This window comes from Styela clava, chromosome 1, assembly GCF_964204865.1.
Source record: "Styela clava chromosome 1, kaStyClav1.hap1.2, whole genome shotgun sequence".
Lineage (NCBI taxonomy): Eukaryota > Metazoa > Chordata > Ascidiacea > Stolidobranchia > Styelidae > Styela > Styela clava.
In genome coordinates, this window is record NC_135250.1 from 18,030,787 (window position 1) to 18,050,277 (window position 19,491).

General features: G+C 33.5%; 2 protein-coding genes across 2 annotated transcripts; one reads left to right on the forward strand and one right to left on the reverse strand.

The window, feature by feature from the left end:
• Positions 1-7,686: 7,686 nt before the first annotated feature.
• LOC120334779 (tetratricopeptide repeat protein 23-like) lies at positions 7,687-10,004 on the forward strand. The gene has a single exon (XM_039402289.2). The coding sequence runs from the start codon at positions 7,713-7,715 to the stop codon at positions 9,111-9,113; it is 1,401 nt and encodes a 466-aa protein (XP_039258223.2). The 5' UTR covers positions 7,687-7,712; the 3' UTR covers positions 9,114-10,004.
• Positions 10,005-10,777: 773 nt separating this feature from the next.
• On the reverse strand, positions 10,778-13,497 carry LOC120334801 (clusterin-associated protein 1-like). Its single transcript, XM_039402310.2, has 2 exons — positions 12,470-13,497; positions 10,778-12,032 (listed from the first exon to the last, which is right to left on the reverse strand). Exons 1-2 carry the CDS (start codon positions 13,427-13,429, stop codon positions 11,718-11,720), a joined length of 1,275 nt encoding a protein of 424 aa, XP_039258244.2. The 5' UTR covers positions 13,430-13,497; the 3' UTR covers positions 10,778-11,717.
• Positions 13,498-19,491: the final 5,994 nt, after the last annotated feature.

The following is a 19,491-nucleotide window of genomic DNA, read 5'->3' on the forward strand; positions in this document are numbered from 1 at the left end:
CAATAAAGGCAGCACTACGACACATTCGGAGAAAAGCAGGTACCTTATAGATTTAATTTCATTATGTCAGAACAGTAGCAGCACGTTTTGACTTGGCCATATATAATACCAAACATAGCGTGTATTCAAAATTTTATAAACAATGCAGACGTAACATATTTAAAAACCGTTTGATATTTCAACTAAATTTACTAGATAATTTATCGAACATTTTTTTTCTCTTGGGCATACATATATACTGTACGATCATTAAACTTAGAACAAGTTGCGGAAAGTATAAAATAGCAAAAACCAAGTTACGTCCTCTTGTGGATCATCTTCAAAATTTCAAAAAAAAAATCGTATTTGAAATAGCGATTTCACGAAAACCACCAATAAAGGCAGCACTACGACACATTCGGAGAAAAGCAGATACCTTATAGATTCGACTTCACTATGCCAGAACAGTAGCAGCACGTTTTGACTTGGCCATATATAATACCAAATATAGCGTGTTTTCAAAATTTTACTTCAACACGGACGTAACAAATTTAAAAAGAGTTCGAATTTCAACTAAATTCGCTGGATAGTTGATCAAATATATTTTCTCTTTGTCACAAATGAATACTGTACGTCTACCAAACTAAGAATTAATTCGGAAAGCATAAAATACTAAAAAAAACATTTTACGAACCCTAGCGGATTATTTTCGGAATTTCGGAAAATTATCGTTTTTGAAAGGGCGATTTCTTGAAAACCGCCAATAAAGGCAGCACTACGACACATTCGGAGAAACGCAGATACCTCATATATTCGATTTTATTGTGTTAGAACAGTAGCAGCACGTTTTGACTTGGCCATATATAATACTAAATATAGCGCATATTCTCAATTATTTGAATAGCGTAGATGTTCACATATTTTGAAAATGTTTGGTATTTTAAATAAATTTACCTAATAACGTAATATTCCGTTTTCTTACTTTTTCAAACACAGATACGGTGTATTAATTAAACTTGGAATAATTTGCAACTTGTATAAAACGTTAAAAAATGTCTTACTTCCTATATATCATTTTTTTAATTTTCCAAACATGCCGTTTTTGGAGTGACGATTTCTTGAAAACCGCCAATAAAGGCAGCATTACGACAGTTTAGGAGAATAGCAGATACATTGAAGATTCAATGTGATTGAACCAGAACAGTAGCAGCACGTTTTGATTTGGCCATATATAATACCAATGTTATGAAAGATAACAGGATACCGATTCTAGGCTTATTAAACATAAGAACACCACTACCACAACTTAACACTGTAAACAATAGAATAATACGCAAACAGTAAAGTATGCAGTACGACAGAGCTAGGGCAATCAAGATTACATTGTTTATCTAATAATTACACTGTAAAGAAACACTAACACCACAACCAAACATAGCGTTTATTCCAAATTTTAAAAAACAATGCAGACATAACATATTTAAAAAGAGTTTTGTATTTCAACTAAATTTACTAGATAATTTTTCAAACTTTTTTTGTCTTGCTAACACTTCAGTACTGTACGTACATTAAACTTGGAATAAGTTGCGGAAATTATAAAATACAAAAAATCATTTCAAGCCCTCTTCAAAATTTCATAAAAATGTCGTTTTTGTAGTGGCGATTTCTCGAAAACTGCCAATAAAGGCAGGACCACGATACATTCGGAGCAAATCAGATAACTTATAGATTCGACTTCACTATACCAGAACAGTAACAGCACACTTTGACTTGGTCATGTATAATACCAAACATAACGTGTTTTCAAAATTTTATATTAAAATGGACGTAACGAACTTAAAAAGCTTGTATTTGAACTTAATTTGCTGGATAATGGATATTTCTCACTTTGTTCAGTATTGATGTGTGACTGAGAGGAAATTATATTTGAACAAGTATTCAGTAAATTTGTTTAAAATACGACAGCTTTATTAATTTTTAACGTCAGCATTATTCAAAAGTTGAAGAATACACGCTATGTTTGGTATTATATATGGCCAAGTCAAAACGTGCTGCTACTGTTGTGACATAATGAAATCAAATCTATAGGGTATCTGCTTTTCTCCGAATGCGTCGTAGTGCTGCCTTTATTGGTGGTTTTCCAGAAATCACCCTTTAAAAAACGATAATTTTACAAAATTTTGAAAATAATCCACAAAATGGCTTAGAATGATTTTTTGGTATTTCATATTTTCCGCAACTTATTCAAAGTTTAATCAACGTACAGTATTGGTGTATGTTTAATAGAAAAAGATGTTTGATATATTATCTAGTAAATTTAGTTGAAATAGCAAACCGTTTTCAAATATGTTACATCTACATAGTTAATAAAATTGAAAATTATATGCTATGTTTGGTATCATATATGGCCAAGTTAAAACGTGCTGCTACTGTTCTGACATAATGAAACCGAATCTATAAGGTATCTGCTTTTCTCCGAATGAGTCGTAGTGCTGCCTTTATTGGCGGTTTTTGAGAATTCGTCCTTTCAAAAACGATATTTTTTTGAAATTCCGAAAAAAATCCACAAGAGGGCGTAAAATCATTTTTTGGTATTTTAAGATTTGCCACTTATTTCAAGTTTAATGAACGTACAGTTTTGATGTATGACCAAGAGAGAAAAGTATTTGATGAATTATCCAGTAAATTTAGTTGAAATACCAAACCGTTTTTAAATATGTTACATCTACATAGTTAATAAAATTGAAAATTATATGCTATGTTTGGTATTAGATATGGCCAACTCAAAACGTGCTGCTACTGTTCTGACATAATGAAATCGAATCTATAGGGTATCTGTTTTTCTCTGAATGTGTCGTAGTGCTGCCTTTATTGGCGGTTTTTGAGAAATCGCTATTTCAAAAACGACATTTTTATGAAATTTTGAAAATAATCCACAAGAGGGCTTGAAATGATTTTTTGTTATTTTAAGATTTGCCACTTATTCCAAGTTTAATGAACGTACAGTTTTGATGTATGACCAAGAGAGAAAAGGTTTTGATGAATTATCCAGTAAATTTAGTTGAAATACCAAACCGTTTTTAAATATGTTACATCTACATAGTCAATAAAATTGAAAATTATATGCTATGTTTGGTATTAGATATGGCCAACTCAAAACGTGCTGCTACTGTTCTGACTTATTAAAATCGAATCTATAAGATATCTGCTTCTCTCCAAATGTGTCGTAGTGCTGCCTTTATTGGCGGTTTTAGAGAAATCACTATTTCAATTACGATGATTTTTTGAAATTTTGAAAACAATCCACAAGAGGACGTAAAATGCTTTTTGGTATTTTATACTTTCCGCAACTTATTCCAAGTTTAATGAACGTATAGTATATATGTATGTCCAAGAGAAAAAGATGTTTGATAAATTAACTAGGAAATTTATTTGAAATACCAAACCGTTTTTAAATATGTTACGTCTGCATTGTTTATAAAAGTTTGAATACACGCTATGTTTGGTATTATATATGGCCAAGTCAAAACGTGCTGCTACTGTTCTGACATAATGAAATCAAATCTATAAGGTATCTGCTTTACTCCGAATGTGTCGTAGTGATGCCTTTATTGGCGGTTTTGTGAGAAATCGCTCTTTTCAAAAACGATAATTTTTCGAAATTTCGAAAAGGATCCACAAGAGGGCGTCAAATCATTTTTGGCATTTTAAGATTTGCACACTAATTCCAAGTTTAATGAACGTATAGTTTTGTTGTATACCCAAGAGAGGAAAGTATTTGATGAATTTTCCAGTAAATTTAGTTGAAATACCAAACCGTTTTTAAATATGTCACATCTACATAGTTAATAAAATTTAAAATATACGCTATGTTTGGAATTATATATGGCCAAGTCAAAACGTGCTGCTACTGTTCTGACATATTAAAATCGAATCTATGAGGTATCTGCGTTTCTCCGAATGTGTCGTAGTGCTGCCTTTATTGGCGGTTTTCGAGAAATCGCCCTTTCAATAACGATAATTTTTTTAAATTTTGAAAATAATCCACAAATAGACGTAAAATGCTTTTTGGTATTTTATACTTTCCGCAACTTATTCCAAGTTTAATGAACGAACAGTATATATGTATGTCCTAGAAAAGAAGATGTTTGATAACTTATCTAGTAAATTTAGTTGAAATACCAAACGTTTTTTGAATATGTTACGTCTGCATTGTTTATAACTTTCTGAATACACGCTATGATTGGTATTATATATGGCCAAGTCAAAACATGCTGCTACTGTTCTGACATAATGAAATCAAATCTATAAGGTATCTGCTTTCCTTCGAATGTGTCGTAGTGCTGCCTTTATTGGCGGTTTTTGAGAAATCGCCCTTTCAAAAACGATATTATTTTGAAATTCCGAAAAAAGTCCACGAGAGGGCGTAAAATGATTTTTTGGTATTTCATACTTTCCGCAACTCATTCTAAGTTTAATGCACTAACAGTATATATGTATGTCTAAAAGAAAATGATGTTTGATAAATTATCTAGTAAATTTAGTTGAAATACCAAACGGTTTTTAAATATGTTACGTCTGCATTGTTTATAACATTTTGAATACACACTATGTTTAGTATCATATATGATCAAGTCAAAACGTGCTGCTACTGTTCTGACATAATGGAATAAAATCTATAAGGTATCTGCTTTTCTCCGAATGTGTCGTAGTGCTGCCTTTATTGGCGATTTTTGAGAAATCGCCCTTTCAAAAACGATAATTTTTCGAAAATCCGAAAAGGATCCACTAGAGGGCGTCAAATCTTTTTTTGATTTGATCATTTAAGATTTGCACACTAATTCCAAGTTTAATGAACGTATGGTTTTGTTGTATACCCAAGAGAGGAAAGTATTTGATGAATTTTCTAGTAAATTTAGTTGAAATACCAAACCGTTTTTAAATATGTCACATCTACATAGTTAATAAAATTTAAAATATACGCTATGTTTGGAATTATATATGGCCAAGTCAAAACGTGCTGCTACTGTTCTGACATAATAAAATCGAATCTATGAGGTATCTGCGTTTCTCCGAATGTGTCGTAGTGCTGCCTTTATTGGCGGTTTTCGAGAAATCGCCCTTTCAATAACGATAATTTTTTTAAATTTTGAAAATAATCCACAAATAGACGTAAAATGCTTTTTGGTATTTTATACTTTCCGCAAGTTATTCCAAGTTTAATGAACGTACAGTATATATGTATGTCCTAGAAAAGAAGATGTTTGATAACTTATCTAGTAAATTTAGTTGAAATACCAAACGTTTTTTGAATATGTTACGTCTGCATTGTTTATAACTTTCTGAATACACGCTATGCTTGGTATTATATATGGCCAAGTCAAAACATGCTGCTACTGTTCTGACATAATGAAATCAAATCTATAAGGTATCTGCTTTCCTTCGAATGTGTCGTAGTGCTGCCTTTATTGGCGGTTTTTGAGAAATCGCCCTTTCAAAAACGATATTTTTTTGAAATTCCGAAAAAAATCCACAAGAGGGCGTAAAATCATTTTTTGGTATTTTTAGTTTTGCCACTTATTCCAAGTTTAATGAACGTACAGTTGTGATATATGGCCAAGAGAGAAAAGAATTTGATGAATTATTCAGTAAATTTAGTTGAAATACCAAACCGTTTTTAAAAAAAGTTACATCTACATAGTTAATAAAATTGAAAATTATATGCTATGTTTGGTATCATGTATTGCCAAGTTAAAACGTGCTGCTACTGTTCTGACATATTAAAATCGAATCTGTAGGGTATTTGCTTTTCTTCGAATGTGTCGTAGTGCTGCCTTTATTGGCGGTTTTTGAGAAATCGCCCTTTCAAAAACGATAGTTTTGTGAAATTTATCAAAGAATCCACAAGAGGGCGTAAATTTTTTTTCCGTATTTCAGACTTTCCTCAACTTATTCTAAGTTTAATGAAGTGCATTATTGTTGTGTGACAAAGAGAAAAATATCTTCTTTGATGAACTATCCAGTAAATTTAGTTGAAATACAAAATCAGTTTTAAATTTGTTGTATATACATTGTTTTAAAAATTGAACAATATACGCTATGTTTAGTATTATACATGGTCAAGTCAGAACGTGCTGAGACTGTTCTGACATATTGAAATCGAATCTTTGAGGTTTTTACTTTTCACCAATAGTGTTGCAATGCTGCCTTTATTGGAGGTTTTCATGAAACGACCATGTTACACGACGAAAATTCCGTCATTTTTAAACATCTCTCAAAGAATTATAAAAAAAATTTGTGCACTGTAACAGTCGCTTTAGCTTGTTTACTATATATTAACAATACGAGGAGTGTAGTTAATGATTGTTTTGCTTTAATTGCTATTGTGGAACTAATCAAAATATACACTTTCTTTTAAAAATCATTGGGAACATTTAATTTTACGCGTGGGTATTTTCTGCGATTCTGTCAGTCACAATTTCGTGTTTTGCTGCTAGCTTCACAGAGGTTCAAAAAAGCACTGTCGATCGAGAATTAGTACAGTAGTAATACGACTTTTGCGAAAATTGGGATTTGGCGAATATTTTTTTAAATGGGTTCGAATGCTGCACCGTACTGCCGTAACACTCGTTCAAATATTATTACTAATGGATACTTATCACAGTATCACAGGAATTCCTGTTAAGAAGTATGTCCATTACCCTGATTAGCAACGTCTTTCTGTATTTAGGCTACCGGTATATCTGTTCATAGCTGAGATTTTAGCAAATAATATTAAAACTAATAAAAAGATTTAGGATTCCGGAATTGTCTGATTGTAGTAGGGAGTCTGAGATTTATAAAGAGTACACAAATGACACAACTTTAACAGTAATAAATCCGCATGTCAGCAACTAGAGGTAAAATTAGAAAGACCAGAAGACTGTGGTTCAATCCATTTTTGTCTTTAGAAATAGAAAACAAATTCAAATTTCGAAATTAAATGGATTCATGCCAAAGTTGCATCATTACGACAATTTGTAAGTTTATCTTGTGAATATAATCTACTATAAACCAGAATGTATATCTCATATGAAAGGAAGAAAGCACTAAATACTGAAATAGGAAATGCAATATTTGGCGATTTATTCCCAACAAATTGGAAATAAATTTTAGCCCAAAATCAATAACATCTCCAGCAAGAACTGAAATTGATGAATATGTGGTTTCAGAAAATTTCTACCAAAAATATATATAAACTCCTGAAATTAAACCAAATGGACGACCAAATTACCACTCATATGTTGCAAATAAGTTACATGTTACTCAACCTATCAATTGAAAATAGATTTGCACAATACTGCAATAAGTATAAAGTATTCGTCTGGAAAATCCTGCATAATGGACTGCCAGCCGTAGATAAATTAAAATACTGGTTCAGTCAGTCTGGCAGATGTGTATTATGCGATAAATGATAATAATGTAGAGTAAACTTGTTTATCAATTGTGATTGGGCACAAAAATTTCTCGGCATGGTATTGGTTTTCCAAGTTGCCTAATATTCAAGTGCCTACTTTCATAAACTGGTAAACATAAGAGAGACGTGGTTCACCATATGATCAAGCCATCTTATTGACCTTCCTTCCACATCCCCCCACCCCCATTGATGATTAGATAAATCCATTGTCTGCACAAAATTTTTTTAAATATAATATATCAAGTTTCTTTTAAATTTCATGTCACAGAAATAAGTAATGGACGATAGTGATATTTCAAACACTGATGGGCCTTTGTCAATGTCAACAACTCTATCTCTTTCTGAGTTTTCAAATGTATCAAGCCATGACAGTTTAGTTGAAACTGAATCTGATGGTGGAAATCAAGTTGGCAAAAGGAAGAGAATAAAAAAGAAGAAAGATGAGCTACTTCCTCCTGAAGAAAAACTTAGAAAGTGTGAAAGACGGATTAAGTCATATTTAGATGCTCAAGAACAAGAAAATGCTTTTGAGGAAATACTGAAATTGGCACCTTTGGTGAAACTGGTATACGGAGAGCAGGACTGGAGGTATGCAGATGCTTGCAACAAGCTGGCAAAAGGTTATTTAGACGTCAGAGGACTTGGACTGCAGGCTGTTAAACATGCAGAATTGGCAAAATGTTTGATTTTATCATGTAATACACCACAAGGGACCACAGAAAAAAACTTATTTATAAAATGCATTGTTGAAGTATATCTTTGCCTTGGTAGAGCGCTTTGTCAGATGGGTGGAAAGTATAAAGATGCAGAGAATTCACTACTAAAATCATGGCAAGTTTTGAAAAGCATTAACAAGCAATCGTCAACAATACAAATCCCAACTTCTTCAGCCAACGATGATGATTTGAAGAAACAGATAAAGCTTGCATTAGCTGATGTTTATATTGCATCAAAACAAGCTGATAAAGCAGTATCCGCATTAAATTTTGCAATTAAAATTATCAGTGAGAAAAACTCAGGAAAAGATGAAAAGCTAGTACCAATTTATGAGAAATTGGTCAAAGCAGAAAAATCTAGAAAGAAGTCTGAAATCAATTATGAAACTGTTGTAGAATACAGACTCAAAGCCCATGAGATCTCAAGCGATTGCCATGCTCTCAATTCAACTGAAGTTGCTGATACTGCTTTATTTTTAGGACGTGCGTATGCTGATATTGACTCTATACAAGCTCAGAAAGCTGCTGAAACCTATTTCAACGAAGCTTTTAGCGCATATAAAAGCTGCCTTGAGAACAATCATCCTAAAACCCTAAAGGTAGAGGATGAGTTGGCTAGAGTCTTGATGCGGACAGAGAGAGAGGACGAGGCAGTCAAAGCTTTGAAAAAGAGTATTGCTGTCAAAGCTGAAGTGTTCGGAGAATGCAGCTCCCAAGTGGCAAACACAAACAAGTTGATTGGTAGTGTGTATTTGTCACAGGGTGATGTTTTGAATGCCCACAAATTTTTAAACAAGTGTTTGGTTATTGAAACTGAACTTCACGGTGCACAACACTGGAAAACTAAGGCTACAACAAATACTATATCATTGGTTCAGCAACACCCTGCGTTTTCTAAATCGAAGACTGCAAAACTGAAAGAAAGGCCAAACTTTTCTTCAACAATTAAAATAAAGAAATAATTAATGCTTAATACTTATAATTATTTACAATCACCATTGCAATCAGATATGCAATTTGGTATTGTGAGCGAGTTACCTTGTCATCTAAGGTCACTAATCAATCATTCCACATTTGTGATTTGTTTTCCTTGTGCAAATATGGTGACCTGATCATCAGGCATTGGACCAAATTATGTCGGTATTAAAGTTTAAAGGTTTTATTTGACCCATTACTTATCATTCTAGTGAAAGTATAGTAAATTAAGTACATAATTTCAAACCAGACATTTTACTTGTGAAAATACAATACCACATCGTAAAAAGTATATTGCAACAACAAAATACACAAATCTTATTTGAGAATATGGCCAACCATTAAAATGCAGGATCTACATTGTGGTCATAACGTCTTGCACTGTCACAAATTTTATCCCATCGCCTCTCAGACAACAATGATAAGTACTAATATAGTTCCAGTATAGAAAACTAACCATTTCTACTAGAAATTACCTTTATTACAAAAAAATAACCATCATGTATCTACATTTAAACTATGAATGTTATTTTCTTATCTTTGCTGTAAACCGTTTGTCTGAGAAAGGAGAAGTAGTTGCAAACTTTGTCACTCTGATCAACCATCAATATAATACATAGTTTTAGTTTGCACCGATAATTAGATAAAAATCTTTGATCATCCATAGGGTGGATGTATTTTCTTAATTAACAGTGCTGTTTAGTTCAGCGTCGACCTCTTCTATTTAAGATGATTACTAGATTAATATGATGAAGTTCTCTCACAGAAGAATGATTGCTTTCTCAAAAATATTCTTGTGCTATTTAGTTATTGTATAAATTACTCCTGTTTAGCTTATCCTTTTTGTTAGTTACAATATAGAATGCATGTTTTTTAAATGTTGTTCTGGAGTGAAATGTGTTTTCGGGGCTATTTTAAGAGTGCTTTTGCGAGTTGGGGCCTGTGAAATGGGGTATGTGGTTCAAACCATCCTTATGATTCATCGCATACACAATCTGTTCTTTAAAAGTACCGGTAAAGAATTTTAGCCTAGGCTATAACAGCTATTTCTTCACTCATTTTTTATTACTGCAATTAAATTAAAACTTCTAGGAAGACAGAGAGATCATTGAAATATCTTATTTATATCTAAGTTTTTGAAACACAACTGAAAACTAACGAATAGAGTTCATAATCGCGAAAACGAGGTAATGTTCACGACCACACTTGAAAATCTGAATGACGATCTGACAAGCAAGTACGAGATTGATTCTAAGTGTTATGCATTTTAAATCATCAATCAATTATGATGATGAGACTGCTCACAGCAATATGTTCTACCTAACGTGCATATTACATGTTTTGCTCTATCGCACAGATGACCTGTGGCGCAGTCTCGGGTCTCAGACTTGGATTTTCGATGACACGTTTAGTAACGAGCTTAACACTGGATCCCTTAACTACGATGCTGACTGGGCATATCAAAAAAACTGGTTTTGGAAAGCGCTGGAAAGAAAAATATTTTTCCGTAGCACTTTGGAATGTTCGACCCTCGTCGCTAACTTCCCTCCATTTCCCAGACATTTTTGAACCTCAAACATCAAAGTTAACCACATTTGGCCAGCGGACCGCAGTTTGCCCCTGCCTTATAACAATCAAGAGACAAGAGAAATATTTACAAAAATAGTTTCATTTCAATACGTGCAACAGTATAAACTAATTTAATTATACAAAATATAACAAACACTCAACACAGTATTATTGAATATTATAATGAAATGCTCATTACATGACTAAGGTACACAAGTTACACAACTAATACTTTTGGCCACTTTTAACTACATAATTGTCATAATTATCTTCTGCTTTTTAAATTCAGGAGAGCAATGCTTTAATAATAAATTTACATGTCATATCATAACATGGCTAATGCCAGCTAAATTTGAGCGATCAAACGTTAAAGCTGTACTAATTATCACATTAAAGCGTCGTGCCCATGAATTATAAAATTATAAAAATTTCGGATACATAGTGAGTCTTCTTACAATTCAAAAGATAATTGAACAAAAAAACTATAGAAGTACTATCTTTTAAAACTGAACCAGATTGGTCCATTAGTTGCAGATAATAGCTATTTTTTCACAACAGCAACAGCCCTAAAAACCCCAACAGCGACAATTATTAAAAACGAAGCATAGGTACTGAGTGCACTTGTGTCCAAATAAAGCTATAAAGACTTTTAAATAGAGATTCCGGTATTGTGCAAAAATGGTGGGAATTTCTTGACAATGAGTTTTTTTCCTATTACTGTTACGTAAAAAAATTACAACACAAAATTACACAACTACATCAGACATAGAGAGTTTAAACAAAAGTTATTCGAAAGACCATATATTGAGCACTTCACCAGTGTAATATATATATATATACATGGAACAAATATTACCACTGAGTGAAACTAGCAGAGTTTGATATAAGTGACAATCTAAAAATTTCCAAAAAAAATCATGACAAAAAGGTTGATTAATACACTTCTGTTTTTTTTCTCTTTACGAAAGTAGATCAAGCATTCAATGCTGATAAGAGTACGTGAAAGAATTGTAGTGGGAGGCTTAAAATTCCCCATCGTCATCATCAATAACATCATGATGACGTCTTGGGTCGCCACCTGCACCAATCGCTCTTTCTCCTGCCATGTCATCAAGGAAGTCATCACTATCGTCTCCTGTAAGATCCTCATTATCATCGACAACACTCAGATTGCTGCTTGACAAGGTTTCTTCATCATCGTCATCATCACTCCCTTCATCACCATACATATTATTTCTTGGACCCACACCAGCAGGTGGTCTGCTTGGTCGGCTTGTTTGATGGTATGCTGGACGTTCTCCTTCCATACTATCCTCCAAATCGCTTCCTCCCTCATCCTAAGATATTGAATACATTGTTAGAACAAAACATGTCTATTGATACTGAATTGAACAAACTTGTTTAGAAATTTCCATGTTGAATAAATGGCTAAAACAGACTACTGTACAGTTTGAGCATCAAGTTTTTCTTTATAAATGCTGTTAAATTAGAAGATCAAAATGCCAAATGGAATTCAGCTTGCAAATTAGTTTTCCTTTGTGTTAAAACCCACTAGGGATGTTGAAATTATGTATATATACATTTCTAGTACACAATATGAATATTGTGTATTATTGAATTGATTAGTGTATTTATTAATAACTAGATATTATGTTAACAGTCTTTAACTCTATATAACATTTCACCCAGTACACCACCAACATTTTTGTTGCTGTTTTCTTTTAGAATTACATATCACAAATCATATACATCTGATCCGAAACTTCATACATACCATATCTTGCTCCATTTGATCCATTGCAACTGTGCTCAAGATTGTTCTTTTTTCTTCTTCTCTCAAACGATCTTGCATTTTTTTCATTGTTGATTCAGTTTCTTCCATTCTCATTTGTTCTTGTCCCTTCAAGTCTTCCAACTGCTGTTCAAGATGAGTCATATTCCGGAATTTATATAAGTAAGATTCATATTGTATTTTGAGATCTTCTTCTAGTTGCTCGAACTCATCCATAAATGCAGGTCGCACACTTTCCAGTGTTTTAAGTCTCTTTTGCGATCTTTCAAGTTCGGTTTTTCGTTTTGCAATCTTGGCTTCTAGGTTAACTTCATCAGAAGCAATATTGTCAAGCATGTGTAATGTTTTTTGTACTTCTTTCTCAACCGATTGAATACTAATACGCAGCCCTTTTTCAATTTCATTTATTTCCAAAGGCTGAGCTAAAGCTGTCAATCTGGCTTCTCGCAAGTCAATTTCTTTGCCCAAAAGGTCATACAAAAGAGCACCTCTTTCAGTAATTTCCGTTGAGAGTTTTCGTACAGCTTTTAAGTCTTGTATTTTTGAATCAATGTCGAAAGACAGAGATGATGCGTCTCCAGAATCGTTTTCTTTTCCATCAGATGAATGTGTCGATTTCATTGCACTGTATAAAACGCTAGCTATCTTTACAAGTTCTTTCACAGCATACCCATCAGCCATGTAAAGCCTTTTTGTGTTCAGTTTAATATGAGCTTTCGTAGCAACAAATTGTGAGGAAGATTTGATGAATATAACTCTGTCTTGTTCAGTATCAGTGTCTGTGGGTAGAGTAACATTTGGATCATACCTTTGTACAAGCCATAGTAAGATTTCGGCTACTAGAGGGAAATTTGGCGTTCTAAAATTTTCGATTGAAATCATTCTTGGGTATCCAAGAGCCCTCATCATTTCAGTGAAGTTTCGTAGATCACGATAAGACATATTTCTGATGTTTGCACCTTTCCTAAAAAGTTCTAGATTATGATTTACACTGCAAAAACAATTTAACATTGTGTCATATAAAAACAAAGTTAAGATAAATCAAGACAAATTGGAAATGAAGTTACCATCTTATGCTCACTGGATAAAGGATGAAGGAGGCAGGTGTGATAGATAAAAAATATCTGAAGCATTCTCACTGTAAACTCCAAAACAGGTTGCTTACACCTCCAAAGATACATAAAGAAAATTACCCAAGTCTGCAAGTCGTCCTATAACTGTAAAATATCACAACAAGTGGCACAGAACAGAGAAACTTTAGGCATATAGACTATGAACTATATGCTGACTCTCCTCATCATGCAGTCATGTGTAAGCGAGTTATACCGTACGGTACGGTACTGTCATGTGTTCGAGACAGCATGGACTGACAGACTGATGGATGCGTGGAGGTTTTGTTTGACATCCTCTGATCCTGATTCCAGGATTCTATAATATGATAATCATTTATCTCCCTCTACCTGTATTTATTTGTAGATCAGTATAGTACGGTAAGTTACTGTACAGCCGTATGCCTGTATGTAGTCTACTGATGTGCAGATGTACGGTACCAGTACCGATGTGAGATGTCTAGGCTACCTAACTGGGCCCTACTAAAAAGGTAGGTATCATAGGTATCACTCACTAAAAAGGTAGGTATCATAGGTATCACTCACTAAAAAGGTAGGTATCAGTAGTAGATGACTAAAAAGGTAGGTATCAGTAGTAGATGACTAAAAGGTAGGTATCAGTAGTAAATAACTAAAAAGGTAGGTATCAGTAGTAAATGACTAAAAAGGTAGGTATCAGTAGTAAATGACTAAAAAGGTAGGTATCAGTAACAGGTTAGGGTTAGGCGATAATTTTTTTCCAATTTTCCTTATTTTAGTCCTATTATCAGTTCGAAGACTAGCCAAGGGCCTCCCGTAGTATTTATACCTAAAATTATGGCCTAACCCTAACCTAGTACACATATTACATTCCGATGTCCGCCATCTCGGTTCGCATACTTCGGGAGCCCCCTTTTTTAGTCATCTACTACTGATACCTACCGGTACCTTTTTAGTTATTTACTACTGATACCTACCTTTTTAGTCATCTACTACTGATACCTACCTTTTTAGTCATTTATTACTGATACCTATCTTTTTATGGAGTGATACCTATGATACCTGTGATACCTACCGTACCTTTTTAGTAGGGTCCACCTAATTGACTTGAAGTTCCTACTGCCTTTGGACTGTATGGATTATGGACATACTGACATATAATACAATTTTATTTCGATCTTATGATACCGTAACTAAGCGCAGAGAAATAAAAGTCGTTATCATCCAAAGATCGTCATTACTCTACATGCAGAAATGCGGGCTCTAGCGACGTCGTCTATTAAATCCAAGATAGGAATTTCACCACCTGGGTTACCCTGGCCGCCAATTCCCAGCATCCAATTCTGCAAGAAGATAAATCGTAAACCTAATTCTGTCACTAACGTGGCACGATGTCATATGAAGAGCGGATGTCATGAGATCATCGAGATGGGAGTTTGGTTTATTTATTATACAAACTAACGTTCCTGATCGGAATTTAATTTTTTATATGTTCCCACGTGTCCCATTTTTTTTTTATTTATTTCAGAATCTTACTTCGGAAAACAAAAACACTATGCATTCAACGGTATTATTTGCCGGATTTCTGTCCAACTTTGATTTCGTTTATTTATTATATGTTCCCCATATTGGAATTTTTTTAAATTTTGATATTTTTTGCATTACAACGATAAATACTTGCTCTAGAAAAATATTCGTTAAAGTATTTTTCAAACTTGCCGTAAATGACTACCGAAAATTGCATATTTCACTCTAAAAATGGTTTTTGCTAATTTATTATATTTTCCCCAAATCGGAATTCTTTTAAATTATGATATTTTTCGCATTACAACGATAAAGTCTTGCTCGAGAAAAATAATTGTTAAAGTATGTTTCAAACTTGTCGTAAATGACTACCGAAAATCGCATATTTCACCTTAAAAATGGTTTTTGCTAATTTATTATATGTTCCCCAAATTGGAATTTTTTTGAATTTCGATATTTTTTGCATTACATCAATAAAGTCTTGTTCTAAAAAAATAATCGTTAAAGTATGTTTCAAACTTGCCGTAAATGACTACCGGAAATCGCATATTTCACCCTAAAAAGGTTTTTGCTAATTTATTATATGTTCCCCAAATTAGAATTTTTTCAAATTTTGATCTTTTTTGCGTTACATCAATAAAATATTGCTCTAAAAAAATAATAGTTAAAGTATGTTTCAAACTTGCCGTAAATGACTACCGAAAATCACATATTTCACCTTAAAAATAGTTTTTGGTAATTTATTATATGTTTCCCAAATTGGGATTTTTTTAAATTTTGATATTTTTTGCATTACATTAATAAAGTCTTGCTCGAGAAAAATAATCGTTAAAGTATGTTTCAAACTTGTCGTAAATGACTACCGAAAATCGCATATTTCACCTTAAAAATGGTTTTTGCTAATTTATTATATGTTCCCCAAATTGGAATTTTTTTAAATTTCGATATTTTTTGCATTACATCAATAAAGTCTTGCTCTAGAAAAATAATCGTTAAAGTATGTTTCAAACTTGCCGTAAATGACTACCGAAAATCGCATATTTCACCTCAAAAATAGTTTTTGCTAATTTATTATATGTTCCCCAAATTTGAATTTTTTAAAATCTATGTATTTTTCGCATTACATTAATAAAGTCTTGCTCTAGAAAAATAATCGTTAAAGTATGTTTCAAACTTGTCGTAAACGACTACCGAAAATCGCATATTTCACCTTAAAAATGGTTTTTGCTAATTTATTATATGTTCCCCAAATTGGAATTTTTTTAAATTTCGATATTTTTTGCATTACATCAATAAAGTCTTGCTCTAGAAAAATAATCGTTAAAGTATGTTTCAAACTTGCCGTAAATGACTACCGAAAATCGCATATTTCGCCCAAAAATGGTTTTTGCTACTTTATTATATGTTCCCCAAATTAGAATTTTTTCAAATTTTGATCTTTTTTGCATTACATCAATAAAATGTTGCTCTAGAAAAATAATCGTTAAAGTATGTTTCAAATTTGCCATAAATGGCTACCGAAAATCGCATATTTCACCCTAAAATCGCAGACCTAAAGATTTTTATAACGCTGATGTCTTGAAAATAATCTTGGGTGGTATCGGTGCAATAAAGCGGAGTCGGTATTGCAAGAACAAATTTGTAGAATTAATAACATCGAAAAAGTACGAATCAAAACTAAATATAGTCGGGCAGTTTGGAACACTTTTTATGACCGTGGATTTCCGTGATTTACGTAGTAATGTTCTTATTTTGTTGACGCAACCGCAGGTTACATTAAAAAGACAATTAAATAATAAAGCAAGACATTATAAATAGACTCGGATTAGTCGCCAATTGAATACTTTGCGCAACTGCAAAATCATCACCCGACAACATATCAGAAAATCATCCATCAAAAAAATGGGCTTTTTTCACAAGTGGCTTGCCTGATTTCGGCGACAGTTTCATGGAAATTCTTCGGATTTACACCCCCACTCTTCTGATAACTCCGACAGCGCCCTTAAACCTATTTCAAATTCAAAGTCTTACCGAATCTACCTTTATGAAAAATTCTAGTTAATAATGCTTCTAAAGAGTATTTCGAGATATTTTGTACAAAGCCTCCATCATAAAAACACCACCGCCTCCGCTAAAAAATATAAATAATCCAGTTACGGTTTTAGGGTGATCGCTAGGAATGCAGTATGCACCGGAACTTCAAATTCTCAAATTATTCCGAATGCGCAACTGGATAAATAAATTTGGTATTTCACAACGTGTTTTATTAAAATTTCACATTTTTGCATTAGTGGCAAGAGATCCGTATTTCACCCAGCCTCCGGATACAGAAATTATAAACATAATATAAATTATCCCCCATTGACGAAGGCTTTGTACAAAAGATCCGTATTTCGCTCATGTAGAAATGTAAAAAACGCCGTTATGTCAGCGTAACTAGGCTAAGACAAAGATTACGCACTTGAGGTAATAATTAAATAGTATCGTTATCGGTATATCGGCTTTTTTCAGATATCGTTATCGGCGTTTCTAGTTGGTATCGGACATGTATCGGTATCGGAGTTTCTAGTTGGTATCAGAAAGGTATCGATGTCGGCGACAAAAGTGGACGAGTTTGCTATTGCTTATGATGGGTTACATGATTCCCTCGTGCGGGAATATCAAGACGGACATAGGATTAAACCAAGAACAGGTAGAAAAAAGAAAATAGAGGAGAAGTTGAAGTTTGGCAGAAGCGAGTGAATTCTACGGCGCCGAATCCAAATCTGGGTAAATATTTTCAAGCTCCCTCCAAACCAATTAAAAAACCTTCAAAATTATCAGCAAAATCATCAATTCAGCTTCAACGCAAGCATCGTTTCATGTCCACTGATATCCAGTTCATATCTTCAACACCAGGTCCGCGACAGTCTTCATGGGTTTCACGATTCGACTCTCTCTGTTTCCGTCTCCAAACCGCCGAAACGATATTTGATAGCGACTTCAATATTCTTCTTGAGAAGGGACAAATCGGGTCTGACGTAATTGATCATGCAATGAACATACTAAAATCCCAATTTCCGAGTATTGATGGTTTGCAGGCGATAGAGGTTTATAGTTATACTAGTTTTTGTAGAATACCCGTTTACACGCTATTATCGAAGTATGTTCAAATTTTTTTGGTACACGGTAACCACTTGGTTGTTGCCTCAAATTTGTTTTGTAAAAGTAACGATGAGGTCCATCTCTACGATAGCGCGTAATCGCCATACACCGAAGACGACATTTACCAAATCTCAAAACTGCTTCGATGCTCGGGCAGGAGCATAAAAGTTAGATTTCCGAATGTTCAACGTCAACGCGAAGACGTAGAAGGTTACGGAGCATTTGCAATAGGATTTGCCGCGGCCTTGTGCTTTGGCGAATGCCCTAATATTTTAGGATAGGTGTCCTGAATATAGCTTGAGTCGGCGTACGAGATCTTTGGTAGCTCTTTAGTCGGAGCACGGGCTCTTGTCTTCTAGACTTGTACAAATTATTCTTCATCTCGTTGTCGGGTATGTATGCGCTCGCCCCCAGGAGATAAGATGTGACAGCAGAAAAACGACAATTGCGACAATTCTTCTTTTAGTTTATTGAACAGTATACACGTCAAGGTTGAATTTACAAGACTGGATACTACATCTTACAAGACTGGATAATACTACAGCGATAGCGACCCTTATATACAGAGAACCAACGATAATCATTTCTCTCCCAGGATTTTAACTTAATCAGAATTGTAAAGAATAGTATAAGGATTTGATCTATAAATCTATATTCCAAGCATTAGAATGGTGCTATCGATTCCATTAGCCTTATTGATTGGGGTTTTGAATACTAATTACCACCTGGACGTTATTGATCCAGTTATTTTTTTGTTGCCATACGTTGCCTAATTTAAAATGGGTTTTTATCTATCTAATTTATGAATTCGGAGAATTTCTTCAATACTAATAATCAGCCTTTTTCTATGTATTTAAAAATGTTCGTCCAAATTACTAATCTTTCCCTATAAAATACTCCCTTCGTTTGGAATGGAATTCCGGGTTTTGAGACATAGTTATGGTGCCTATACGTTTTAAAAATAAAATAAAACATTTGAAATTGCGAAATACGAAAAATATGAAAGGTCAAGAAGAAACATGCAAAACATTGAAATTTAGTCGACGGAAAATAAAATAGGTTTCTCTTGTCTGTTACGATATTGAAAGATGTTGTTACATTATCTCTGATGAAAATATGAAAACCTATTCTATAATCTTTTTTTTTTGAACATTGTTGAAGTAATTTAGTGTTGTAGATATACACGGAATACTGACGATGAAAACATTACAACATCGAGAGACGAGACGACACTGATACCGACGATCC